At 44.1% G+C, this 24,103-nt stretch overlaps 3 protein-coding genes across 3 annotated transcripts; 1 reads left to right on the top strand and 2 right to left on the bottom strand.

Annotated features, from left to right (window-relative positions):
- The first annotated feature begins 9,082 nt into the window (after positions 1 to 9,082).
- LOC147334869 (tripartite motif-containing protein 16-like) lies at positions 9,083 to 13,379 on the top strand. The gene is made up of 2 exons (XM_086286875.1): positions 9,083 to 12,230; positions 13,176 to 13,379. The coding sequence occupies exon 1, from the start codon at positions 9,098 to 9,100 to the stop codon at positions 10,772 to 10,774; it is 1,677 nt and encodes a 558-aa protein (XP_086143001.1). The 5' UTR covers positions 9,083 to 9,097; the 3' UTR covers positions 10,775 to 12,230; positions 13,176 to 13,379.
- A 3,847-nt stretch (positions 13,380 to 17,226) lies between these two features.
- On the bottom strand, positions 17,227 to 20,503 carry LOC147334870 (uncharacterized). Its single transcript, XM_086286010.1, has one exon. It carries the CDS (start codon positions 20,501 to 20,503, stop codon positions 18,542 to 18,544), a length of 1,962 nt encoding a protein of 653 aa, XP_086142136.1. The 3' UTR covers positions 17,227 to 18,541.
- A 327-nt stretch (positions 20,504 to 20,830) lies between these two features.
- On the bottom strand, positions 20,831 to 23,367 carry LOC147334871 (uncharacterized). Its single transcript, XM_086286877.1, has 2 exons — positions 23,077 to 23,367; positions 20,831 to 22,986 (listed from the first exon to the last, which is right to left on the bottom strand). Exon 2 carries the CDS (start codon positions 22,763 to 22,765, stop codon positions 20,963 to 20,965), a length of 1,803 nt encoding a protein of 600 aa, XP_086143003.1. The 5' UTR covers positions 22,766 to 22,986; positions 23,077 to 23,367; the 3' UTR covers positions 20,831 to 20,962.
- Positions 23,368 to 24,103: the final 736 nt, after the last annotated feature.

Below are 24,103 nucleotides of genomic sequence, written 5' to 3' on the forward strand. Positions count from 1 at the left end.
TGCAGGCGTGGTGTGCCTCTCTAGGGCCTAGAGAGGCACACCACGCCTGCATTTTCTGGTTGTCAGAGTATGCCCTAGAGTCTAGGGCATACTCTGACAACGAATTGTAAAAATGTTTAACATAGTTACTTAAGGAATGTGGCTTTTGTGTTCAAATTCTTATTTTTCTTATTTAAGTTTCTTATTTAAATTCTATTGTGAAACTATTTGTAAATATATTAATAATAATACTATTATATTATATATATTATTTTTTTATAAAAAAAATTACACATTATTGCCAGGCTCTTTGTTCTTGTTCCAATGTTCAATTTTTGTTTCAGTATTTATTTGTAACAGTATTTTTAACCTCCTTTAACCTTATTTATTTGTTTAACTGTCATGTTTGTTGTTATTTAATTAAACAAATTCCACTGAGAAATTCAAAAGTATTAATGGTTTTTTTTTTTTCAGTGGCGGGGGGCACCATAAAGCATTTGTGCTTAGGGCACCCAAATGGCTAGCAACGGCCCTGCCTGTAGCGTCACTGCTTCCCCCAGTTGGAGACAATTTCCCACTCACACTTCCACACTTTTTATTTTCTTTGTTTTCATCATTTTCTTTTCTCTCTTTTTTTCAGCCCACATTAACCTGTTAACTCACTCCTTCAACCTCATTTCCTTTCAGTCCAACAGCTCTCATACAGTCAGCAATCAAATTCTCCATTCATCCTTGAGTACTTAATCACCTTTAAATGTCACTATTAATTTTATCAATTTATTTATCATTAGTCTAACACTAATCCACTCTTTAATTTGCTTTAGTTACTTTAGTTCATTTTCTCCTCTTTGATCACTACGATTTCTTAACTCTTATTATTTCACAGAAAATCATCTAATCTACTTTGTCTCCCTCTTTGTCATCAAGGAATTCACACACACTTGCAGGCTGCTCACTTGCCCCCACCTTTTCTTTCTCTCTCACACACACTCACACTTTACTCTTCGTTCGTCCCACCTGTGAACCCGCCCCCTCGAGGCTGGCTCACACACACTTCATGCTTCTCGCAGTTCCATTCAAACTTTCTGCGAGACACTTCTGCTGATTCAGGACAACGACCCAAGTGGCACACAAAGCGGGTACCGTCCGCTTGTGCGCCTCACGAATTGTTCAAACATGCGCCACGGACTTGATACCGCAGTTTCTCTTCCCCTAAAAAATATAAAACCAAATTAAACTCCCCAATTGACTTCACAGCTTGCAACAATTCGCGACACGGCCTCCTGCCGCGATTTCTGCACACCACAAACACACACTTTTAGACACGAATTCTTTTTGTTACTTTAATCGACTCCCGTACTTCAGACGAGACGCCGACTCTAACTGCGCTTTCACACACACACGCAATCTACACACTGCAGTCAGTGGGCTGAGCCAAGCAGTCGTTCTCTCACTAACAAAGCAACTTGCTCCCCACTCTCATGCACGTTATCAACCACGACTAGGATCCAACACCTAGCTTTAGTTATTTAAGGAGCCACGAATCCCCAGGTCACCACCCTGGATCTCCTGCCTTCAGGTCCTAGCCCCGCGTCCGAGACTAGGTGGGGTAACCAAACCCGTGACACGCGCAGCCCGTAGCTGGCGACGAGGCCTCTCAGCCCCGCTTTCTAACCAATAGTAACACACGTTTCCTGCTGTAACGCACGGGGACAGATCAAACACCGCCACTTTTTTTCCTAATAACTAAGACGGATCAAACACCGCCACGGATGAAACACCGATTCTATTAATCCGTAACAAACGTCTCCTGCTTTAACGCACCGAGATATCCTTACGGGGCGCTAAACATCAACCTGAAGTTCTTAGCAAAAGTCTCTTGCTTTAGTCGCACTGAGACGGACACTAGCCGCCTTTTTCTACTGAGTGAATTTACACTGGGATACGTTCAACTTAGCGAACAGATAATTTAGGCTTTAAACAATATGCACGGTTCGAAAATAAACAGGTCGTGCTTACCTTTTAATCATGTGAGCTAGCTCTCTGTTCGCCTCGTTTCACGATCTCAGCTCTGCCAATTCATCTCTGGGCCTCGAGCGAATCCCGCGGGTTCGGCACCAAAACTGTTGAGAATTCAGTTTTACCCCGGTTCTTTTTATTCCTCGAGCATCCAGAGATGGCACCGGACTCAGTAGTCATTTTCACAAAATCTTTATTCATCTACATTCATCTTCATTCTTCTTCATTTAAGCATGCACTTCTAGAAGGGAAGATGAGGCCGGTGTCCCTCTGCAAAAATCTTCACTCCTTTGTTGGTTACAGTCAGCTTTATAGAAGTGACCCCATCATAAAACCCCCTCTACGGTGTGCTGCAAACTCTGTCTGTGTGTATGTGCACGAGCACGTGAATGCCTACATGTGCACGTTCCCACGTGTCTATGTGAGTGCTCGTGAGTGAGTGTGCGTGTGGATGTGTGTGTGTAACAGTTAAAACACTGTGGGGGTAGATGACTCCCTAGAGGTCATAAACCCCTACCTTGCATCCTCTGGGGAATTTCCACTCAGTGGGGGAGAAGCCTTCTAAAATCTACTCCTAACTTCACAAGAGAGTGAGGCCTTTATTACTTTACAAACAGTGTCCCTACAATAATTCTACATTCTATGATAACATATTTCTAAACTCTAAAATAAGCTAAACATTCCTACATCACCTATCAGTCTACAGAGGATCTTCAGTGCTGAGATGGACGTGTCTGGTTTGGTGGTGAACGTCCACTCCAGTGTGATGTTGTGGTTCTCCTCTGCCTGATAGGAGCTCTGTGTCACATCCACTACAAATGATCCTGTTGAGGAGACAGAGAGGAGCAGACACACTCACAACTTTAGACAACATCACAACTCCTTTCACAGTGAGTCAGAGACAACGCTGACAAAAATCACTGCTTCGTTGGTTGATTTTTTCAAAATGATCAAACACAAATCTACAAACTACAAAATCAACAACAACAATCTGATGAAGTTCTGCTGTGACAAACATGGAAACAATGATTTTTCCTCAGCATGAAGGAAATAATGAAACCATCAGAGAGCTGTGCTGCAGGACGCCTTTATTAAGGCCGTGCCATTAATAGAGTTCATTATTAGTTACTTATTAAAACAAGATCAACTTAATAAAACAATTATTGTGTTTCATTGTTCTGAGATCAGTTTCTGCTGAAATGAAGGTGATCTCAGTACTGACCAAGATAACTGTGATGATGATTTTGTTTCCATGACTTTCATCATGAATCTGTTGATCAGACTTATTCAGTATCTCTGCAGTCAGCACAGTTAAGCAGCCACAGTTTGACCATCCACCAAAATCTAAAGTCAATTTAAACAGCTCACAGGAAACTTGATTCACTGAGAGGTTTTGAAATCATGAAGAAGAAACTGGATGGTTGTAATTTACATGTGAGCACTGAAAACATGTCACATTAGAAGGATTTCAGCCTGTAAACATCCACATCAAACATCCACTCCCACTGAGATCTGCTCCATGATAAATGTGAGAGAAACTAAACACTGGTGACAGTTTAACTTTGTCCCTCCTGCAGATGGAGCTCAACATCAACTAATAACACAGATGTTACTGTAAATATTTATCAGCTCAGTTTGGAAACACAGAGACTCTGAAACTGTTTCAGGATTGTGCTGCTGGAGAAACAAAGCAAAACTCTTCACTGTGGACATGAACAATGGAAACTACTGTTTATGGTTTGATCAGGATTTTCACTTCTGCTGCAGTGTGCATGCTGATGGAGTTCACTGTTTCCTCTTACATGCATGATTGCTGAGGTCTTTAGTTAAAGGAAGTTAAAGTGTCTCTACTCGTCGCCATGGGAAACTTTCTATGCTTTTTTTAAACTAAAGAAATAAATGGTTTATAAATTACATGTGAGCATTAAAAACGTCACACTGGAAATATTTCAACAAATGAAACTGAATCAGTGTTTTAAACCTACTCATCAGTTAATTATTTTTATCTAAAATGATCTCAAAGTAGAGTCTGTTAAAAACATACTTATTTACCTTTAACAAAACCCAAGCTGAGAATAAAATTCCACAGAGAAACAGAGTGAAACCAGTCCATGATGACTGCTCAGATGATGGACGAGAACGAGCCCACAGTCTGAAGCCTGAAGTCAGTACACGTCTCCTCTTCACAATCAGCCTGCAGACAGTTAATCACTCCATGAAATCTCAACACACAGATGTAAACCTCAAATTTCTAGAAATATTTTTGAAAATAAAATTCAATGTCAGTGTTAAACAGAATTAAGTTGCTCCTAAAAGTGCAGAACTTGCCTGAGAAACATCAGGCAACAGTTTTCAGCTCCTTTTAGCTCCGTTTAAGTGATTCGCTGACAGCTGTCGTCACTGACACATCAAACAGCAAAGAAGAAATGTTCACAGTGAATTTAATTAATTTACCAACATGTGATTAAATCTAGTTGATCAGCTGAGATAGTCTATAATCTACACAGCTGCTAATGTGACTGAGAGTGATTCTAAATAAAAGCTGTTTACCTTGAAAGCAGAAGAGCGAGTTTAAGGACACGACACAGATCAGTACAAGAACATAATGACTGTAGGACGGAGCTTTGACTCTGGTACCAACCTGCAGTTTGTTGTTGAACTGCTCCACCCACATTACTGCAACTGAGATTTTGGTGGTTTGAATGTGAGACTGAGTGGAGTCTACATTTCTTCAGTCCTGAGAAATGTGATAGTTTAGTTTTCACTGCTTGTTAAGTTATCAGTTAAAGAGTTATGCTTGTTAGTTTGTGTTGATAAAAACAGATTCTTGGTGTGAATGTCTGAATATAAAACTTATTGATCTTAGACTTTGAATGATTCATCTTTGATAATGTTTTTTTTATTATTATTATTGTCTCTGAAAACCAGAACATGTTTGATTCAATTTAAAAAGTGTGTCAGTCTGAGTCAGTGAAGCAGAAGTGGATTTTCTGACAAACATCATCCTCAAAAAACTGTAGTTAGACTGCAGTAATAATCTCCTCCTGCCTGCAGTGATGGTCAATGTTAGGCTGTCATCATGTCTGAATTTTAGGAAAATTCACTTATTTAAACCATACAAGCAAAAACCCAAAAACTGAAAAAACACAGAGAACAGAAACAGCACTGAGACTCAAGTCATCTTCCTGTTTTCTGGTTTCACTTAACCTGACATCAGTAATGATGATGAGAAGTGACATTACAGTTTTTTCTGATTGCTTAAGCACATTTTTTGTAACTATTGGCTAATTTTGCAAAACTCTTCACACAAACAAGAAAACCTGTCCTTGATGATCCTCCCCGGTCCTCCCCGCTTTCCTCAGGCAGCGCTTCCTGTAGATGTCTTGGAGGGAGGGAAGCTCACCTCCAATTATCCGTTCAGAGCACCGCACTACTCTCTGGAGAGCTTTGCAGTTGTAGGCGGTGCTGTTGCCATACCAGGTGGTGATGCATCCAGTGAGGATGCTCTCAATGGCACAGTGATAGAAGGTCCTGAGGATGCGGGGGCTCATGCCGAATCTTTTCAGTCTCCTGAGAAAGAAGAGGCGCTGCTGCGCCTTCTTCACTGTTTTGTTTGTGTGTACTGACCACGTAAGATCCTCAGCCAGATGTACTCCAAGGAACCGGAAGCTGCTCACTCTCTCCACAGCAGCGCCGTTGATGGTGATGGGGGTGTGTACTTCTCTGCACCTCCGGAAGTCCACTATCAACTCCTTTGTCTTTGCGACGTTGAGGGTGAGATGGTTGTCTTGACACCAGTGGGTCAGGGCGCTGACCTCCTCCCTGTAAGCCGTCTCATCACCGTTGGTGATAAGACCCACCACTGTAGTGTCGTCCGCAAACTTCACAATGATGTTGGAGCTGTTAGTGGCTGTGCAGTCGTAGGTGTAGAGTGAGTACAGGAGAGGGCTCAGTACACACCCCTGTGGAGCACCAGTGTTCAGTGTGATGGGGGATGAGGTGATGCTGCCCAGTCTGACCACCTGGCGTCTGTCAGACAGGAAGCTAAGGATCCAGCTGCAGAGGGAGCTGCTCAGTCCTAGATCCTGCAGTTTCCTGTCCAGCTTCGAGGGAACGATGGTATTGAATGCTGAGCTGTAATCTACAAACAGCATTCTCACATACGTGTCTCTCTTCTCCAGGTGTGACAGGGCAGTGTGTAGTGTCAGGGCTATGGCATCATCAGTGGACCTGTTGTGGCGGTATGCAAACTGTAGAGGGTCCAGTGAGTCGGGTAGTGCAGAGCAGATGAAGTCCCTGACCAGCTTCTCGAAGCATTTGCTTACGATGGGGGTCAGGGCTACAGGTCGCCAGTCGTTCAATGAGGAGATGGTGGAGGATTTGGGTACAGGGACGATGGTGGCCATTTTGAAGCAGGCTGGGACTACAGACAGAGAGAGGGAAAGGTTGAAGATGTGCGTGAACACTCCAGCCAGCTGAGCCGCGCATGACCTGAGGACGCGGCCGGGAATCCCGTCCGGACCAGTAGCTTTGCGCGCGTTCACCTTCCTGAAGCACCTCCGCACATCCTCCTCAGACACAGTGTGCGCACTGACGTCATCCGCGGTGCGCACACTGTCCGGTCTCATGGTGTTCGCTGTGTCGAATCTAGCGTAGAATACGTTTAGATCCTCACACAGAGAAGCCGTGGTCTGCGGTGTGCTGGTTTTCCCTCTAAAGTCTGTGATCGTGTTTAGTCCCTGCCACATACTCCGAGGGTTGTCAAACTGTTGCTCCACCCTGTCCCTGTACTCACGTTTGGCTGCTTTGATCGTCTTCCGGAGTTGGTAATGTGCGTGTTTGTAGTCCGATGTGTTCGCGGAGGCAAAGGCGGTGCTCCGTGCCGCGCGAACATCTCCGTTAATCCAGGGTTTTTGATTTGGGAAGGATTTAACTGTTCTGGATGGGACGACATCTTCCACGCATTTCCTGATAAATCCACAGACTGAGTCTGTGTATTGAGTCTGTGTATGAGTCTGTGAGTCTGTGTAAAACCCGGAAGAAGCACCGCTCTCACAGCAGTCAGGATACTGACACTTTAAACTGGATACGTTTACATGTTAAACGTCACACAGCCCGTGGAAGCAGCTTTAGTCACATTATAAGATCGATCGTACTAAAAAACTTGTATACGAAAGAATCGGTGAAAATGTGGATTTATTCACTCGATTTTAAATCGAACATAACCTGGTCCTGGCAGGTGATGTGTTCACCTTCATGTGTTTAATAAACGGGTCAAAAGAGCCTCTGTCACCAAACAGAAAACTCTACAGTTTCAAGCTCAACACACTGCACATTTTTCTCGCTTCGTAACACATTGCGCTGCTCATCATGACGTACGCAAACTCTCCACTCCACGGAGAAAACCACGACGCTGTAGCACAGAATAAATGAAAAACATTAATAAAAATAAGGATGTTACCTTTAATTTCACCTGTAAAGTCTTCTGCGTATTAAAAGTGAGTGACTGTATCTGTAGGACCTGATGTAACGACACGTGGGGGAGTGTTTATAAACAAACATCAGAAGTCTTGTTAAAATATTTGTAAATATTTGTAAGTTGCTATCAAAGGTGCTGGCAAACAGGCTGAAGATGGTGATGGATCAAATGTTACATCCAGGGCAAACTTACTGTGTGCTGTGTAGGTCTATTGTCGACAATGTGTCATTAGTTAGAGGTGTTTTGGAAGTCTCCAGTTCACTGCGTTATGATACTGGTCTGATTTCTCTGGACCAAGAAAAAGCTTTTGGCTGAGTTGAGCATCGTTACCTCTGGAGTGTGCTAGAAAGGTTTGGTCTCGGCTCTGGTTTAATCACTAAGATTATGGTTTTGTACGAGGAAATTGAAAATGTACTGAAAATAAATGGTCGTTTGTGTAAACCTTTTAAATTAACTAGAGGCATTAGGCTGGGCTGTCCACTGTCGGCTATACTCTGTCTATCAAACCAGTGTTGCACAATGTGAGGTCATCCATTACTGGGTTGGTTTTATCTGATGTCAATATGTCTTTTAGTTTGTCTGCATATGCTGATGATATTATTGTATTTGTTAGGAGTCACCAAGATGTGAATAAGTTGGGAATAATTGTTGGGAACTTTTGCAGATTTTTAGCTGCACAGGTGAATTGGGCTAAGAGTGAGGCTCTGGCGGTGGGTGATTGGCTTACTGGGCTCCCACGACTTCCAGGTGAGCTGAAGTGGTAAAGGGAGGGTTGAAGTATCTGGGTGTGTACGTGGGAGATGAGGCTACAGAATGTAAGAACTGGGAAGGGGTGGTGGAGAAAGTTGGGGGAAAATTGGAAAAGTGGAGGTGGCTGTTGCCCCAAATGTCATATAGAGGGAGAGTGTTGATTATAAATAACTTGGCCACTTCTGTTTATGGCATCAATTAGCTTGTATAGAACCCCCTCCTGGTGTGATACATGATCTTCAAGTTTTGTTGGTTTATTTCTTTTGGGACAATCAACACTGGGTACTCCAGGCAGTACTTTTTTTTGCCCAAGAGGAAGGTGGACAAGGATTGGTTCACCTAGAGAGCAGAACTTTGTGTCTTTCTGTGATTTGAGATCATCATCAAAGTTTCACATTCATTTCCAGCTGAACATTGAACATTTAAAAAGTGCTCTTTTGTGCGTATAACATGTAAAAATTATGAAATAAATATGTGATGATCTCAAATCACAGAAAGAAAAACACACAAAGTGTGATTTATTTATACAGAAGAAAGTGTTAACAAGCTTAAGTTGAAGTGAGCAGTAAATAAAAGGGTTAAACACACAGTGTCGCTCTCAAACTGCTCCTCTTCCTGGAGTGAAGCACAGCCTGATAACCCTCCCTCTTCTTCCTGCTCTTAAACACAGCACCTCCTCTCTGTCCACGTGTTTCCTCGTTCCCTCCCCTTCAGATCTGCAGTTTGAAGATGGGTGTAACCAACATGTGGTGACGTGTAAGAGCTGACAGGCTCCATTCACTGCAGAAACATGTTGTTGAGATCAGAGCTCAGACTAGTTTCAGTTATAAGGAAGTGAAACTCACACAGTCACTGACACTGAGAGGAGAAATGGCGCAGAAAGGAGTTCAGCTGGACCGAGAAACCTTCTCTTGTTCCATCTGTTTGGATCTACTGAAGGATCCGGTGACTACAGCCTGTGGACACAGCTACTGCAGGAACTGTATTAAAAGTTTCTGGGATGAAGAGGACAGGAAGGGAATCCACAGCTGCCCTCAGTGCAGGAAGACGTTCACACCGAGGCCTGTCCTGGAGAAAAACACCATGTTAGCAGCTTTAGTGGAGCAGCTGAAGAAGACTGGACTCCAAGCTGCTCCAGCTGATCACTGCTATGCTGGACCTGAAGATGTGGCCTGTGATGTCTGCACTGGGAGGAAGCTGAAAGCCATCAAGTCCTGTTTATCTTGTCCGGCCTCTTACTGTGAGAAACACCTCCAACCTCACTATGATGCAGCTCCGTTAAAGAAACACAAGCTGGTGGCCCCCTCCAAGAAGCTCCAGGAGAACATCTGCTCTCGTCATGATGAGGTGATGAAGATTTTCTGTCGTACTGATCAGCAGAGTATCTGTTATCTCTGCACAATGGATGAACATAAAGGCCATGAAACAGTCCCAGCTGCAGCAGAAAGGACTGAGAAGCAGAAGGAGCTCGAGGTGAGACGACTAAACATCCAGCAGAGAATCCAGGAGCGAGAGAAAGATGTGAAGCTGCTTCAACAGGAGGTGGAGGCCATCAATGGCTCTGCTGATAAAGCAGTGGAGGACAGTGAGAAGATGTTCACTGAGCTGATCCGTCTCCTCAAGAAAAGAAGCTCTGATGTGAAGCAGCAGGTCAGATCCCAGCAGGAAACTGAAGTGAGTCGAGTCAAAGAGCTTCAGGAGAAGCTGGAGCAGGAGATCGCTGAGCTGAAGAGGAAAGACGGCGAGCTGGAGCAGCTCTCACACACAGAGGATCACAACCAGTTTCTACACAACTACCCCTCACTGTCAGCACTCAGTGAGTCTACACACTCATCCAGCATCAATATTCGTCCTCTGAGCTACTTTGAGGATGTGACAGCAGCTGTGTCAGAGACCAGAGATAAACTACAGGACATTCTGAGAGAGGAATGGACAAACATCTCACTGACAGTCACTGAAGAGGATGTTTTACTGTCACCAGCAGAGCCAAAGACCAGAGCTGGATTCTTAAAATATTCACATGAAATCACACTGGATCCAAACACAACTCACACACGTCTGTTATTATCTGAAGGGAACAGAAAAGTAACATTGATGATGTTCAAACAGTCTTATTATCATCATCCAGACAGATTCACTGATTATTATCAGGTCCTGAGTAGAGAGAGTCTGACTGGACGTTGTTACTGGGAGGTGGAGTGGAGAGGGGGAGGAGTTGGTGTTGCAGTCGCATACAAGAATATCAGCAGAGCAGGGGGGGGCAATGAATGTTTATTTGGATACAATGACAAATCTTGGGCATTACATTGTGACACAAACAGTTATAAATTTTGGCACAACAAAGTCCGAACTGTCCTCTCAGGTCCTCGGTCCTCCAGAGTAGGAGTGTACCTGGATCACAGAGCAGGTATTCTGTCTTTCTACAGCGTCTCTGAAACCATGACTCTCCTCCACAGAGTCCAGACCACATTCACTCAGCCGCTCTATACTGGACTTTGTCTTGGGTTGTATAATGGAGACACTGCAGAGTTGATTAAAGTCAAATAGAGAAGACAGGTTCATGTTGATCCCTGACCATTATATGTACTTGTGTAGTTTCTAAATGAGGCTTTACATTTTAGAAGCTGAGAAGTTCAGTGGTCCATTGATGTGTGAAAATAATATTGCACTGATTCAAACTGTACTTACATTTATATACCTTACATCAATATAAATCTGAATTTGTTCTTATGGCTGATAATCATGTGAGTTTAAATGATACTACTCTTCATATTCAGCATGTTTGAAATCTGTCATCAGTCTGGTTAGTGCTTTTATTCTGTAGTTGCTGTAGTGGGTTGTCAAATGCAACAATATATTGGAGCTGCAGTGATTCATCAGTTAGTCAATGATTAGAGAATTGATTGTTTTATCATTATTTTAGTCACATTTAAAGCTGGTTCCAGTTTCTGAAATGTGAAGATTGTTGGTTTTCTTGATCATATATGACTGTAAACTTAATGTCTTTGAGCTTTGAACTTTTAAAATGCAACAAAAAAATTAATCCTTGAGGTTTTTGATATTATATTATCATTATTATTATTATTATTGTATCTACAGTGATGACATTTAATGTCCTTTTGAGATGAAAAGCTTGATCACACTCACTTATTTATACATTTAAATATAAAAAACCAAATCAGTGTTCCCCAACCCCCGGGCCCCAGACAGACCAGGCAGCAAGAGAAGAAAACATTTTTTGTACCGATACTGGTTTTATTTTGTTGTATTTATCAACAACACCTTAATAGCCGGTCGGTGACACACAAAAAGGTTGGGGACTGTTGAACTAAATAACACAGGCCTGTATATTGTGGAGGATAGACATGTTTCTTTGCCCTGAGCTGTGTCTGGCAGGCAGAGCGTCTCCACAAATCTGAAGCTTCTGATTTGGAGAAAATGAGCTGAGGGAGACACCTGGTGGACAAACACAGACATGACAGGAAGAAAGACTAAAGTGCAGAGTGGAGACAAACAGCTGGAAACACTTGTTGGAAAGGATTGTCATGCTTCAGACAAACACACAGCACACACTCTAACAGTCCTTTATTTGCACTGAAGGAGACACGTGAAGAAGCCAAATCACACAATAATGAAGTGAACACATTTATAGTCAGTGTTCAAGATGATGGATAGAAATGAGAATCATGGAGCATTTGTTCACTTTTAGGTCTGATTCTTACAGCAGAAGCAGCATTTACATGAACTCACTGGCCTTTTTCCACTGAACGCTCTCTTCTTCATCACCTCATCTTCCTCTTGGAGCCAAAAGCTGACTCAGTACATGTTTGTTTGATTTGAATGAAAACTTGATTTATAGCAGGGATCATGAAGGTCGAGGCGAGACATGGAGGGAATGACATGGGAGCAGGACTCACTCACTATTAAATGCTGAAGCAAAGCTACAGAGAGGGGCGTTTCTCCAGGATTGCGGTGGAGTGAGGAAAAGAACAACATGTCTGAGGTGAGTTTCTGGACTTACACTAGGAAAAAGGCTCTATTTTTTGTTGCCTACATAGTAGAAGGTCACTTTGTCTCTAAACAGGAAAATGGGCAGTCAGGGGTTAAAGTGGATTCAGCAGGTGGAGGAACCCTAAAATCAGTTGCAACAGCTCAGTGTGGGGAAAACATTCACGACTCAGTATAATTACTGCTGAGAGCTCCAGTAGATTTTCTGAATGGACAGGCTGTGATCAGCTGACCTGCTGCTCTTTGTGGATTTACACAAGTGAATTCAACCAGATGTCAGCAGATGTTTTATGAGTTGAACTGCTTTCCATCCTCTACACTGACAGTAAACTGTTTATGCTCTTTTTATTAGACACTATTCAGCTGGTATGAAGGTGAAATTCAGTGAATCTTAACTGCAAATTCATCTCTGCTACACTTGATGTAACCAAACTCTGAGCAAACCACAGCCACTGTGCAGCAGTCACACACTGTTCTGCAGCAAACTAACCTGTTTATCCTGCACTAACCTGCAACCTTTAAATAGCACAGTGCCTCAGTTTGTTTAGCAGCACGTTTCAGGATATGAAAAAACATAATGTCACATGTACAGAACCAATATGTGATTTAAAAACATGAAGACTTACATGTGAGCTTTACAATCAGTCGTTGGGCCAAAAGCAAGAAAAAGGAAACACTTTAAGCCCTGACTATGACACATAGTTTTGCCACTTTTATTTCTTTTTCTGTGATATTGCTGGTGATTAATACACCAACAGGAATGAATTTCATGTGTTACTGTTTAATCTCAAAGCAGTTTGATTTGAGGCTCGCAGTGACAAAATAATAACTCCCCTTAAAGGTGTTAAACCTAAAGTAATGAAGGTCTCCTAAAGGTCTCTTAGCATTAGACTCTTGCTATTTCTGTGCCTTCATTCTAATGTGTACACTCTGTGTTTAGTTCCCCTGGACGTGGCCCTGTTTTCCCGGAGCAGATCCTTAGTTGTGAATGATTGGAGAGTGGCTATAGCGAGCAGTGAGTGAGCGAAGAGAAGCTTTCCCTGTCCTCCCCACCTTGGAGTTCCTGGAGCCTGGACCCCGTCACACTTGTATATAGCACAATTCCCTGCACTGTCTGTACACATACCTGGTGTAATAAACTATTTCTCCTCAAAGTGAAGAGTCCTGCGTGTGAGTCCTCAGTGAACGGTGACATCATTACAGTAACAAAGTATTTGTACTTCATTACTTCCTTCCTCATGCTGTAACCCTCGATTTCATTTGGTGTGTTTTTTTGATGAGATGCAGCTTTCCACACCATCTTTTCACCTATTGCTGATCACCACACTGTGTTTGTGTGCTAAAAGAGAAATCATTTCCTGCATGGAGACTAAACGGAAGCACAATTACATTAACTCAGAGGGTACAGCAACTGTTGCAGTTTGTCTTGAAACAACTGTAATCTCCACATCTGGACTTTTTTCTCAATTGAATTACGATTTTAATCTCAAAATTGAAACTTTATTTTCAATGTTATCTATAATAGTTTTTCTTAATGTGGCCGTAATACTCATTTGTACAGCAACATTGCCAGCAAACTGAAATTGGAAAAAAAGATGTAAGCAAAAAAGACACAAAGATGTAGGTTTCAAAACTTAGTTAATAATAGAAAATAAATTTATTCGCACATTTTACGGTTTCAATTCACCTTTTTTTCAGTTTCATTTTTTCCCCTTTCGATACAACATTTTCGTGTTAATTATTCTCAGTTTCATTTTAAGGTGGCATCATTTTAACCCCACGCACACACAGAGGGTCCATAACACTCACATTTCCAGAGTGTAACAACCAACCACCTGTGTGACATCTGAAATGCCCATGGTGCTGATTCTATAATATATATTTAGCTAAAATCTACACATTTATTTGGGGAAAAATGTTATCTGGCTGTGGTTCTAAAGATCTGTGATCGTTACGTGTTCACTGACACCTGATTTATGCACACACAGTTATTGTGGTTCATTTCATTATGTCTTGGATTTGTCTGAATGTTGTGCCTGCTCCTTTATCAGTCTTTGCTTCCTGCATGTACAGCTTATGTGATTATTGACCAGGAGGGTTTGCAGTTTCATCAAAACATGAGTTGTTTGTTGCTTTCATTATGACTTGGCTGACTATGGCTGCTTACACATTGCAGACTCAGACTATTACATTAATAAGCAATTATTGAGCCTGGATAGCTCAGTCGCTAGAGCATCAGACTTTTAATCTAAGGGTCCAGGGTTCAAGTCCCTGTTTGGGGGCCGAGCTTTACAGAATTTCGCAGAGGAACCCACCCGAGAGATTAATAAAGTTTTATCTTGTGTAATGTAGGGGGGGAAGTTCTTATAGTGACAAATATTTGACATGATTGCCAAGTTGTCAAAGCACCGTGTCAGGTCTTTGAAAACTGTAATGCCCTTTCAGCTTCCCGCTGGACTAAACATGCCTTGTTGTTTCTTTCAAATCTGTCTAAACACATGCATGTTGTATTAGTTGATGAATTAAAATGGAAAATGGTGCTTTTGCCACTGAAGTCTGAATATGTGCCACTGGCAATGCAGTACTAGTTGACTTCTTTTTGCTTGCCCCCCAGTATGCTATGCTTTGCAGTTGTTGATTTTCGGGTGGAGGTGGATCCAAAATTATTTGCAATTGGTTTACAGGACTGGTGAAGGACTCTTGTTTCTGGTCACCAGGGAGAGTCCGTATCACAAAGGCTGTGAAGGATGCAGCTGCTCTAGATCAGAGGTGTCAAACTTAATTGTACAGGGGGCCAAAACTCAAAGCACACTTTAGGTTGAGGGCCAAACAGGGTAAGCATTTATTGAAAACACTAAAACAATGTTTTTTGAACATAAATATGAATAAAAACAGACAGGAATATTGTTTCAGAATAAATACACTTAGAATAAAGAATAACTTCTAATAACCGTCATAAGTTTTCAAACATGTCTTTTCCTGTCGTTGCATCGATTTAATGTCCAATATTTCCTCTGAAACGGGCATATTGGAGTTCAGTTCATGGATGAAGATGGCCAGCTGTGTAATGTCCATCATGTCTGTACTTTTATCCACAGCAAGACAGTATGCTATAAAGTATTTGCTTCTTTCACACGACTGTGTTCTTAAATCAGTGGTCATCTCACAAACCCGACCGTATTTCTACTCAAGCTCACATTTGCCAATATCTGGGTTACCGTTACAGTTAACCCTAACACTAGCTCTTCTACTTTCTGTATGAGAACTATGACTACATGGAAGGAGGTAACACAGACGATCCGACAAAGAAAGAAGGCACACAGACTAAATACACACAAAGGAGATTAGGGAAAGTGGAAACACATGAGGAAACAGCAGACACCACAGGGAAAGTGACACTAAAACACGCACACACACAGCAAGCTTGACGAACCAACAAGGGAGACTTAAACACAAGCATACTGAAAGTAAAAGACAGACCGCATAATGCTGTGAACAAGAACAGACAAGGGCATAGAAGAAAATCTAAACCATGATGAAACTCAGCTAAAACCTAAATGATGATCAACACCAGAACTTAACATATGTTCATTATCATGGGAGAGAAGAAAAAACTATAAAAAGAAATCAAAAAGATGGGTCGCAGACCCTGACCCTGACACAGAACAGAAACTGGACTTGATTGACACTCTGAATTATTGAATCTGTAGCTTTTGTCTCATTAGTGCTTCATTTTGCCGAGCCATGAATAACAATATGAATGAATGAATCTATATAAAAAGGATCTTGCAGGCATATAAATGTACGCTGGGCTGGATGTGGCCCACGGGCCTCGAGTTTGACACGTATCCTCTAGATACTGAACAACTACAGAAAACTACATTTCTCCTGTGGCCTGCAGGTTCTGCATCTCACCGTCTGAAATACACAACGTAAACATCACTTTAATACTTTTTGCTTGTTAGAATAATGAACTACAGAAAGACGTCATCTTACCTAATAACTGCTGAGCACTGTTTGACTGGGACACAATGGGCACCTCTGCAGTCGACTCTGAATCTATATAGAAATGATCTCGCGGGCCGGATATAAATATACGTTGGGCCAGATGTGGCCCGCAGGCCTCGGGTTTGACACACATGATGTAGATTGATGGGTTTGTAAACGAGATAATGAAAGATTATATTAGGTAAACCTGTACAACTGCTCACCAATGCAAATATTTAATTAGCCAATCACATAGCAGTAGCTCCACGCATTTATGGACGTAGATATGGAAAAGAAGTTTAACAGGTTTGGTTGTTGGTATTACACAGGCTGCTCTGAGTATTTCAGAAACTACTGGGATTTTCTACACACAGCCATCTGTAGGGGTTACAGAGAAGGTTTTAGACTTGACAAATATTCAGAGAACAGCAGTAACGCCTGAAAGCACAATTCTTATTACAGTGTTTAAAGAAATCAAAGATACTTGTAAAGGTTTTTTTTAACTCTAATAACACATTCAAGATGAACACGTTGGCAGTGATGTTGCCACAGAGACGTTTTCCTCTACACAAATCACTACAGTTACTTTAGCTTCAGCGTTGTTACATCACTACAGAAAACCTAGAAGCAAAAACACATTTGTGCTTGTTTCTTGAACTCTAAGAACTATAAAAATGGATGATTTTGAGATTGATGATGGTCTCGACTGCTTTAGTTTCTCTGTTTTAAATATGATACAAGACCAGAATTAATGAGAGGTGCAGACACAAAGAGGTTCTGCTCAAGATTAGATACAAAATGCAGCTGTAAGAATAGGAAATGTGGATATAGTTTCAAATGTGCTTGGTTTTAAAGTGAATGTTTCCAGACATTCATCCACTTGAAGCGAGATATTTCAGTCTATTTCAATTAAAACATTGTCTTCTGGCAGGAAAAAGTGCAATACAGTCTTTGAATGAAGTGCGCAGAGTGACTGAGGAACAATGCTTTATTAATTAGTAGGGAAACATTACATACATACATAAATAAAGACAGATAAACATAAAAATGTCCTCATATGAAAACACAACTTGAATTTTCCAAGTCAGACAGAAAGTGTCTGTTTTTAATCAGAGTTATAAATATCTCCTTGTTTAAACTGATCGTGTTTTTTAAACAGACACCACCGCTCTCAAAGATTAGTTATGTCAGGCTTTATAAAAACACAATTAGTAATATTATTATTTCTATATAAGTCCAGCCTGGATTAAAGAGATTCTGCTGCACGGTTCGTGCAGTTAAAGGTGCTTGTGAATCGAAAAGGCATTCAGTCACATGACCTTTAAAAACTGCAGAATTTTCAGGATACTCCAAAGATGTACATCTTTATAGCTGCAGATATTTCTCTTTCAAAAAGGAAAAAAGTACCACAGGAATAAATCAAAGGGAGTACAAATAAAATGAAATTAGATTTTATTCACTCTGTTTGCCTCTTTTAGCTCCCCTCCTTTCAATTCAGTGTTTAACTTTGCAGTTTGTATGTTGGTTGTAATAGTTTCTTTCATACAATACGGCGTACCCCTTACTCTCATAGTAGGAGCCTTTAGTCTGTGGATTAACGCACAGACTGACTCAAGTGTCTGTAGGCCTAATAGGAGAGATCAAGTCATGGCTACGGCCACCAAATTATTCAGAACTGCTAGTGTTAGTGTGGTTTTGACTGAAAGCTTGTTAGCAATCACGTCACAGGCTGTAGTCATTTCCCGACTCATCCAGAGATCTCAGAGCTTCACTCTGACCAAAACAAAAAGGTCTGTGATTTCTGATAAGACATCGGCTTTCCTGAGGTCGTGAGGAGAGGTCATTATTGTCATTAATCTTGGAATGTACTCTCAATTAATAGATTTAGAAAGAATACAAATATACCTTGAAAACAAGTTGTTTTTCCCCTCTGTGGTTGTTTAAAGTACATTACAAGGACAATATAGTACAAAGAAAACGTAGTGAACTTTTCAGCTCCGCTGCACTTAAACCTTATAATAACAAACAAACAAGGTAACAAACAAGATTTAAATCCACACGAGACAATCTCATTGTATCTTCCTTTGTTACTCAAATTAAACTTGAACATTTTAAAAGGTATCTACATTTCATAATGGAGTGTATCTCCTGACTTTCCTGAAGGAGGAGTGATTAGGAAAAAATCCTCAAAATGGTAAAAATGGCCTGTATTTATACATATTTATACTTTACTAGTCCCTAAGGACCCCAAAGCGCTTTACATATCCAGTCATCCACCCATTCACACACGCATTCACTCAAAACAAAACAACCAAGAGTTTATCTCCAGCGCGGCCTTGTGGGCAAGACCGAGTCCTGAGAATGAGCGGACTTGTCACTGTCACTGTCATTCCGTCTGTGGCCTTTAGGGGGAGCCAGCAAGTCGTGGCGCGATGCACGAGGAGATGATTTGACGCTCTGAGACTTCCTCTGTGAGGAGGGGGAGAGTTTTTGGACATCTGAGGATCTTGCTGACGCATGGACTCTTAGTGATCTTGATAGCGTAATAGGCAAGGAGGTGCTGGATGGGGTAACAGGGGAGGAGGTCTTGGAAGAAGGTTTGGGGGAGGGGTCTGACCCAATGTTGGGGGAGTGGGAAGCAGCAGGAACAGCAAGGTTGGTGTGAGTACGTCTGAAAGAGGAAGAGGCTGTGCTCCGTGCAAAACCCGGAAACACAGATGATGAAGAGCTAGTGGCTTTGCGCAAAGGAGTGGCAGGAGCACTGACGCTGCCTCCTGCTCCACTTCTTCCACCCTGAGAGAGTGCCCGCAGTGTGGAGCGACAGATCTTCTCCTCCTGCTGGGCTTTAGGTTTCATTAAGGGCTTTTGGCTGGACATCTTTCCTTGAAAGTCCTTGTTCTGTTCTCGGGCAGATGGCTGAGTACCTGAAACATTCTGGTTCTTTGAGTCCTTTGGATCCAAAGTCTTGGGGATCCCAGATTGTCGGGATGAAGGAGCATTTGCAGGCCTCGCTACTCGTCGAGGGGAAGCACTGCTTCGTTTTGAGGGAGTCAGACTGGTGGGCACTGCGGTGCTGGAGGAGCCTCGATTCTTCTCTGTATGTTTGATTCTGGATGGACTTCTGTTGGTCCTGGTTATTGGCACAACCCTCCTCATGTCCTTGTTCTCGGAGGTTGTGAGGGTCCGGATAGATTTGGATTTGCCAGATGCAGAGATAGTGTTTGGGGTAGGTTTCTTCCCATTAGTTTGGACTTTAGACGTAGGAAGGCTCTTGCTGGGTAGTTTAGATGGAGTTGCTGGTTCTGCTTTTACTTTGGTGGAAGAAGCTGCTTTTGCAGTTTTACTGGTTGAGTCTTTAGATGCCATGTTGTTTTTGCTTTTCTCTTCTGTTGATTGTTTTGAGACGGTCACTCCATCACTGTTCCTGTTGGTGGACACTTCTGCTTCTTCCTCCAGTTCTTTATCTTTCTCAGAAGCATCTGCTGTGAGAGCAGGCACTACATTAGGTGTTGGAGGTTCTTTCAGGCGCCACACAGAGGAAGAAACAAGCAGTGATGTGTTAACACAGCGGGGGACAGGCACTGGTTGGCTGCTGATGGGTACAGGCACTGGTTTTTCATTGGCCGGTTGAGGTTCTGAAGGCATGTCATTGGCTAAAGCAGAGGAAGTTTGTTTGTTTCCTCCTTGGTTGTCACTCTTATGCTGATCTTTTTCAGTTTCTGCATAGGTGCTTTGTGTGTCACGTGTAGCCTCGCACACACCCGTCACACACCATACAACCACCTTATCCTCTTGCCCCCCATCGCCCTCTCTTGGTGTTGAAGAAGAGCTGAGCTCACAGACTTGCTCATCAGATTGTTTTGGATTTACAATCAGTTGGCAATTATTATGCACCTTATCAACTTGCAATTCATCCCCTTTCTCTTCTTCCAAATCTGTGATTGTCACATCATCTTGATGAAGACCGACATGTCTGTTTTCGCTATGACTTGTGAGGGTGTCGCCACTGCCAAACACTTTTAGCTCAGGAACCAACGTGCATTTGTCTAAAACCACCACCATGTTTCCTGCAGCAGTGGTGCTCTGCTGAAAGCTCTTATCAGTGCAGTCAGTCTGCTGAGTTAAAACCAGTTCAACATCTTTTGGTTTGCTTGTTGTAAGTGTTGCATGGCTGCTTAAACCCATGCCAGGTTGATCACTGCTGCTTTTGTTGTTGTGTTCAGATTGCTGGTTTGAGTCAGAGGTTTGACGCCTCGTCTGGGGATCCTCAGCCCTTCCCATGTAGGTGGCACGGATGCCCCTCCGGTGGTCCTCCTTGGGCTCTCGCACTCTGGGGCCTCTGGTTGTCTGGGGCCTGGATCTCCTCCATGCCCTGGGGGACGGGGCTATGGGCTAACCCTAACCCTAACCCCCTGGGGGGGGGGGGGGGGGGCACCATAAAGCATTTGTGCTTAGGGCACCCAAATGGCTAGCAACGGCCCTGGGGGGAGCAACACCAAAATACACAGCAATAATAATAATAATAATAATATAATACATGACTGCTCAGGGATCCTGGGTCGCCCAGTCCCAGGACCCTGACAGTACCCCCCCTCTAAGGCTCCCGACGACCCCAAAACCAAAACAAAAAACAGCACAACCAACCCAGGGCGGGCGGCGGGGGGAACCAGGACGGAGGGCCAGAACCAAAACAAGCAAAAACAACAAAACAACAAACCGACCCAGTCCACAGTCTCAGAGTCAGACCGCGCATCCCGCAGCAGTGCAAAAAGAAAACGAAAAGACGCCACAAACAGTCACAGGCGGCCCATCAACACAACAAGAGAGTTCAGGGGGCCTACCTCGAGCCAAACGGCGGCGACGTAGCAGCTCCGGCGGACGGCCCCGGGTCCGGCGGCAGCAGCAAAACAGTTCAGGGGGCCTGCCACGGGTCCGGTGGCGGCGGCGCTGCTCCTCCGGCGGCCTGCCACGGGTCCGGTGGCGGTGGAACGGTTCCGGTGGCCTGCCACGGGTCCGGTGGCGGCGGCGCTGCCCCTCCGGCGGCCTGCCACGGGTCCGATGGCAACGTCGCTGCTCCGGTGAGCAACAGCGAGGCGTGGCAACAGGTCCCTGACGCGCCGATCGCTGACGTGGACGCACCGGACGTGGACGGCGAGGAGGCCGCGCTAGACGTGGAGGTCCCTCCGGTCTGCTGACATCCTCGGCCGGCAGCGAGAGCTCCTCCTCGGCCGGCAGCGAGAGCTCCTCCTCGGCCGGCAGCGAGAGCTCCCCCTCCGGCTCGCTGAGCTCCACAGCTGGCGATGCGGGCTCCTCCGGCTCACTGAGCTCCTGCTCGGGCATGCCGAGCTCCTCCGGCTCGCTGAGCTCCTCAGCTGACGGTGCGAGCTCCTCCGGCTCGCTGAGCTCCTCAGCTGACGGTGCGGGCTCCTCCGGCTCGCTGAGCTCCTCAGCTGACGGTGCGGGCTCCTCCGGCTCGCTGAGCTCCTGCTCGGGCATGCTGAGCTCCTCCGGCTCGCTGAGCGCCTCAGCTGACGGTGCGAGCTCCTCCGGCTCGCTGAGCTCCTGCTCGGGCATGCCGAGCTCCTCCGGCTCGCTGAGCTCCTCAGCTGGCGGTGCGGGCTCCTCCGGCTCGCTGAGCTCCTGCTCGGGCATGCCGAGCTCCTCCGGCTCGCTGAGCTCCTGCTCGGGCATGCTGAGCTCCTGCTGCAGCTGGACGAAGTCTGAGGTTTCCCGAGCTTGCACCACCCCCCGGGCTTTACGCAGGGTGCCAAGGCAGGCGGAAACTCCCTTGAGCTGGCCGAGGTAGGGGTTTCCCTCCAGGATTGCCTCGATGGCATTTAACCCCACCACTCTTGCCCTTGCGTTGGTGGTGTGAGTTACCCAGTCCATCAGGCGTTGGACGCGTGTGAGGTTGCCCCCTCCGGACAGGGCTGCTGGAGTGGGTAGTGGAATGGAGGCTGCCGCTGGTGGAGAAGATGGCTGAGGGATGACCGCATGCGGATGAGATGACGACAGCGCCACAACCGCAGATGGTGAAGCAGCGAGTGGTGTGAAGACCTCTGACCGAGGTGATGTTACCTGCGCTGTCAGCTCGTCCACTGCAGACACAAACACAGATGGTGAGGGAAATGGAAAATTGTCCGTACTACTCACCACAGCCGGCTCTTGAGATGACCGTGGATGTGGCTGCGGTGAGGAACGCTGGCGGCGCGAACGTCGTTTCCGTGTAGACGTCGGGGCCGGCGTCTCAGGCAGTGAATCCACCAGCTGTCCGAGCTGGTGGGCAGCCTGAGGAGGAGAGTGGAGGTGGAGGGTGGAAAGTAGAAAGTCCAGGACCACCGCATTAAGGGAGCCCACCAGCCAGGGGAATTTAAAAAGCATCTCCTGCAGCCGCCTCTCCACGGCGCGACGCAAACCTTCCGCTGGCTTCTCCCACCACACCTCACATAGGTGGTACACTTCATCCATAATTTCCCTCCTGAGCCTCTCCTCGGAGACCGCTGGGTCCATAAGTGGCGGGATCATTCTGTCACGGTGCGGCATGGCACACCGTGGAAGGTGTGGGGAAAGGAGGACCCAGGCGCGGTGCTCTATGTATAAACAGTGTGTTTATTTACAGAGTGGAACAAAAACAACAATAAATCCCCGTGTTCTCCCAGACTCCCGTGTCGTGTCTCTGCGTGAATAGTTCGTGTCTCTGTGCTCTCCGCTCCCGTGTCAGCACCCCCCGGTGCTCGCTGCTCTTCGTGCCTTCCACGCTCCTCCTGCGGGAAACAATAGACGCAGCCGTCAGGACACAAATAACCGCGGGCATACACTTACACACATTAACTCAATTCAATGGGACGACTAACGTGGAGTCTCAAGGAATGATCCCGCGTCGGTGGGAGCTCCAAGACTCTTAAGTAGCTCCCCCGACGAGGCCTTATCAGCAGCAGGTGTGTGGCTTCGGGTGTGGCCAGTCCCCTTGCAGGGCCACACCCTCCAGGCCTGACGCCGCCTATAAACAAGTGCTCAGCCACCCACACACACATATACACAAGCACAGGGAAGGGGGAGCAACACCAAAATACACAGCAATAATAATAATAATAATATAATACATGACTGCTCAGGGATCCTGGGTCGCCCAGTCCCAGGACCCTGACACCATATGAAGTGGACGTTTCTTTTCTAAATAAACAGAACAGCTTTTAAACACTTTTTTTATATGTGTCAGAATTATTTATTATTGTTATTTTGTTTTATTTTTTTTACAAAAGTAAGTGGCATCTCTCCTTATTTTGTTCAAATTCAGTTACCTAATATAGTATTATTATTGCTGTATAAGCTTACTAATATTTTACACCTATTTTTTTTTATTTAGACTTTTTTTTTAAATATAAATTTTATTGCTTTTGCAACAACATACAAAGGTTTGTTTTCCCAATAATATGCTGCTGTAATAGGAACCCTTTTCCCCCGCCCTCACCTCCCACCCTGCTCTCTTCCAAACAACAAAATAATTTTTTAAAAAACAAAAACAAAAAAGCCCCACATATAATATGTATACATTTGTACAATATGTGGCATTTATACATATTCAAGGAAACAAAAAAAAGAAAGGAGAGAGAAAAAAAAGTAGACAATAGAAATAGCTAGCACATACTAAACAATTTTCTCCTCATCCACACTCCTACATGAGTTGTCCGATGTTTACTTCTTTTATAAAGTTTTTAAATGGCATCCAAATTTCATCAAAATATGTTAACTTGTTTTTGAGAAAGTACGTTATCCTTTCCATTGCCATACACTGTGCCAAAGAATTTATCCAAGCACCAATAGCAGGAGGATCTGATGTTTACCAATTTAATGCAATCATACGTTTTGCCTGTAATGTAC

The sequence above is a fragment of the Aulonocara sp. 'chitande type north' Nkhata Bay genome, linkage group LG3, assembly GCF_057382095.1.
Source record: "Aulonocara sp. 'chitande type north' Nkhata Bay isolate Kocher_YH1m ecotype deep benthic linkage group LG3, A_spYH_male_GT1.1, whole genome shotgun sequence".
NCBI classification, from domain to species: Eukaryota; Metazoa; Chordata; class Actinopteri; order Cichliformes; family Cichlidae; genus Aulonocara; species Aulonocara sp. 'chitande type north' Nkhata Bay.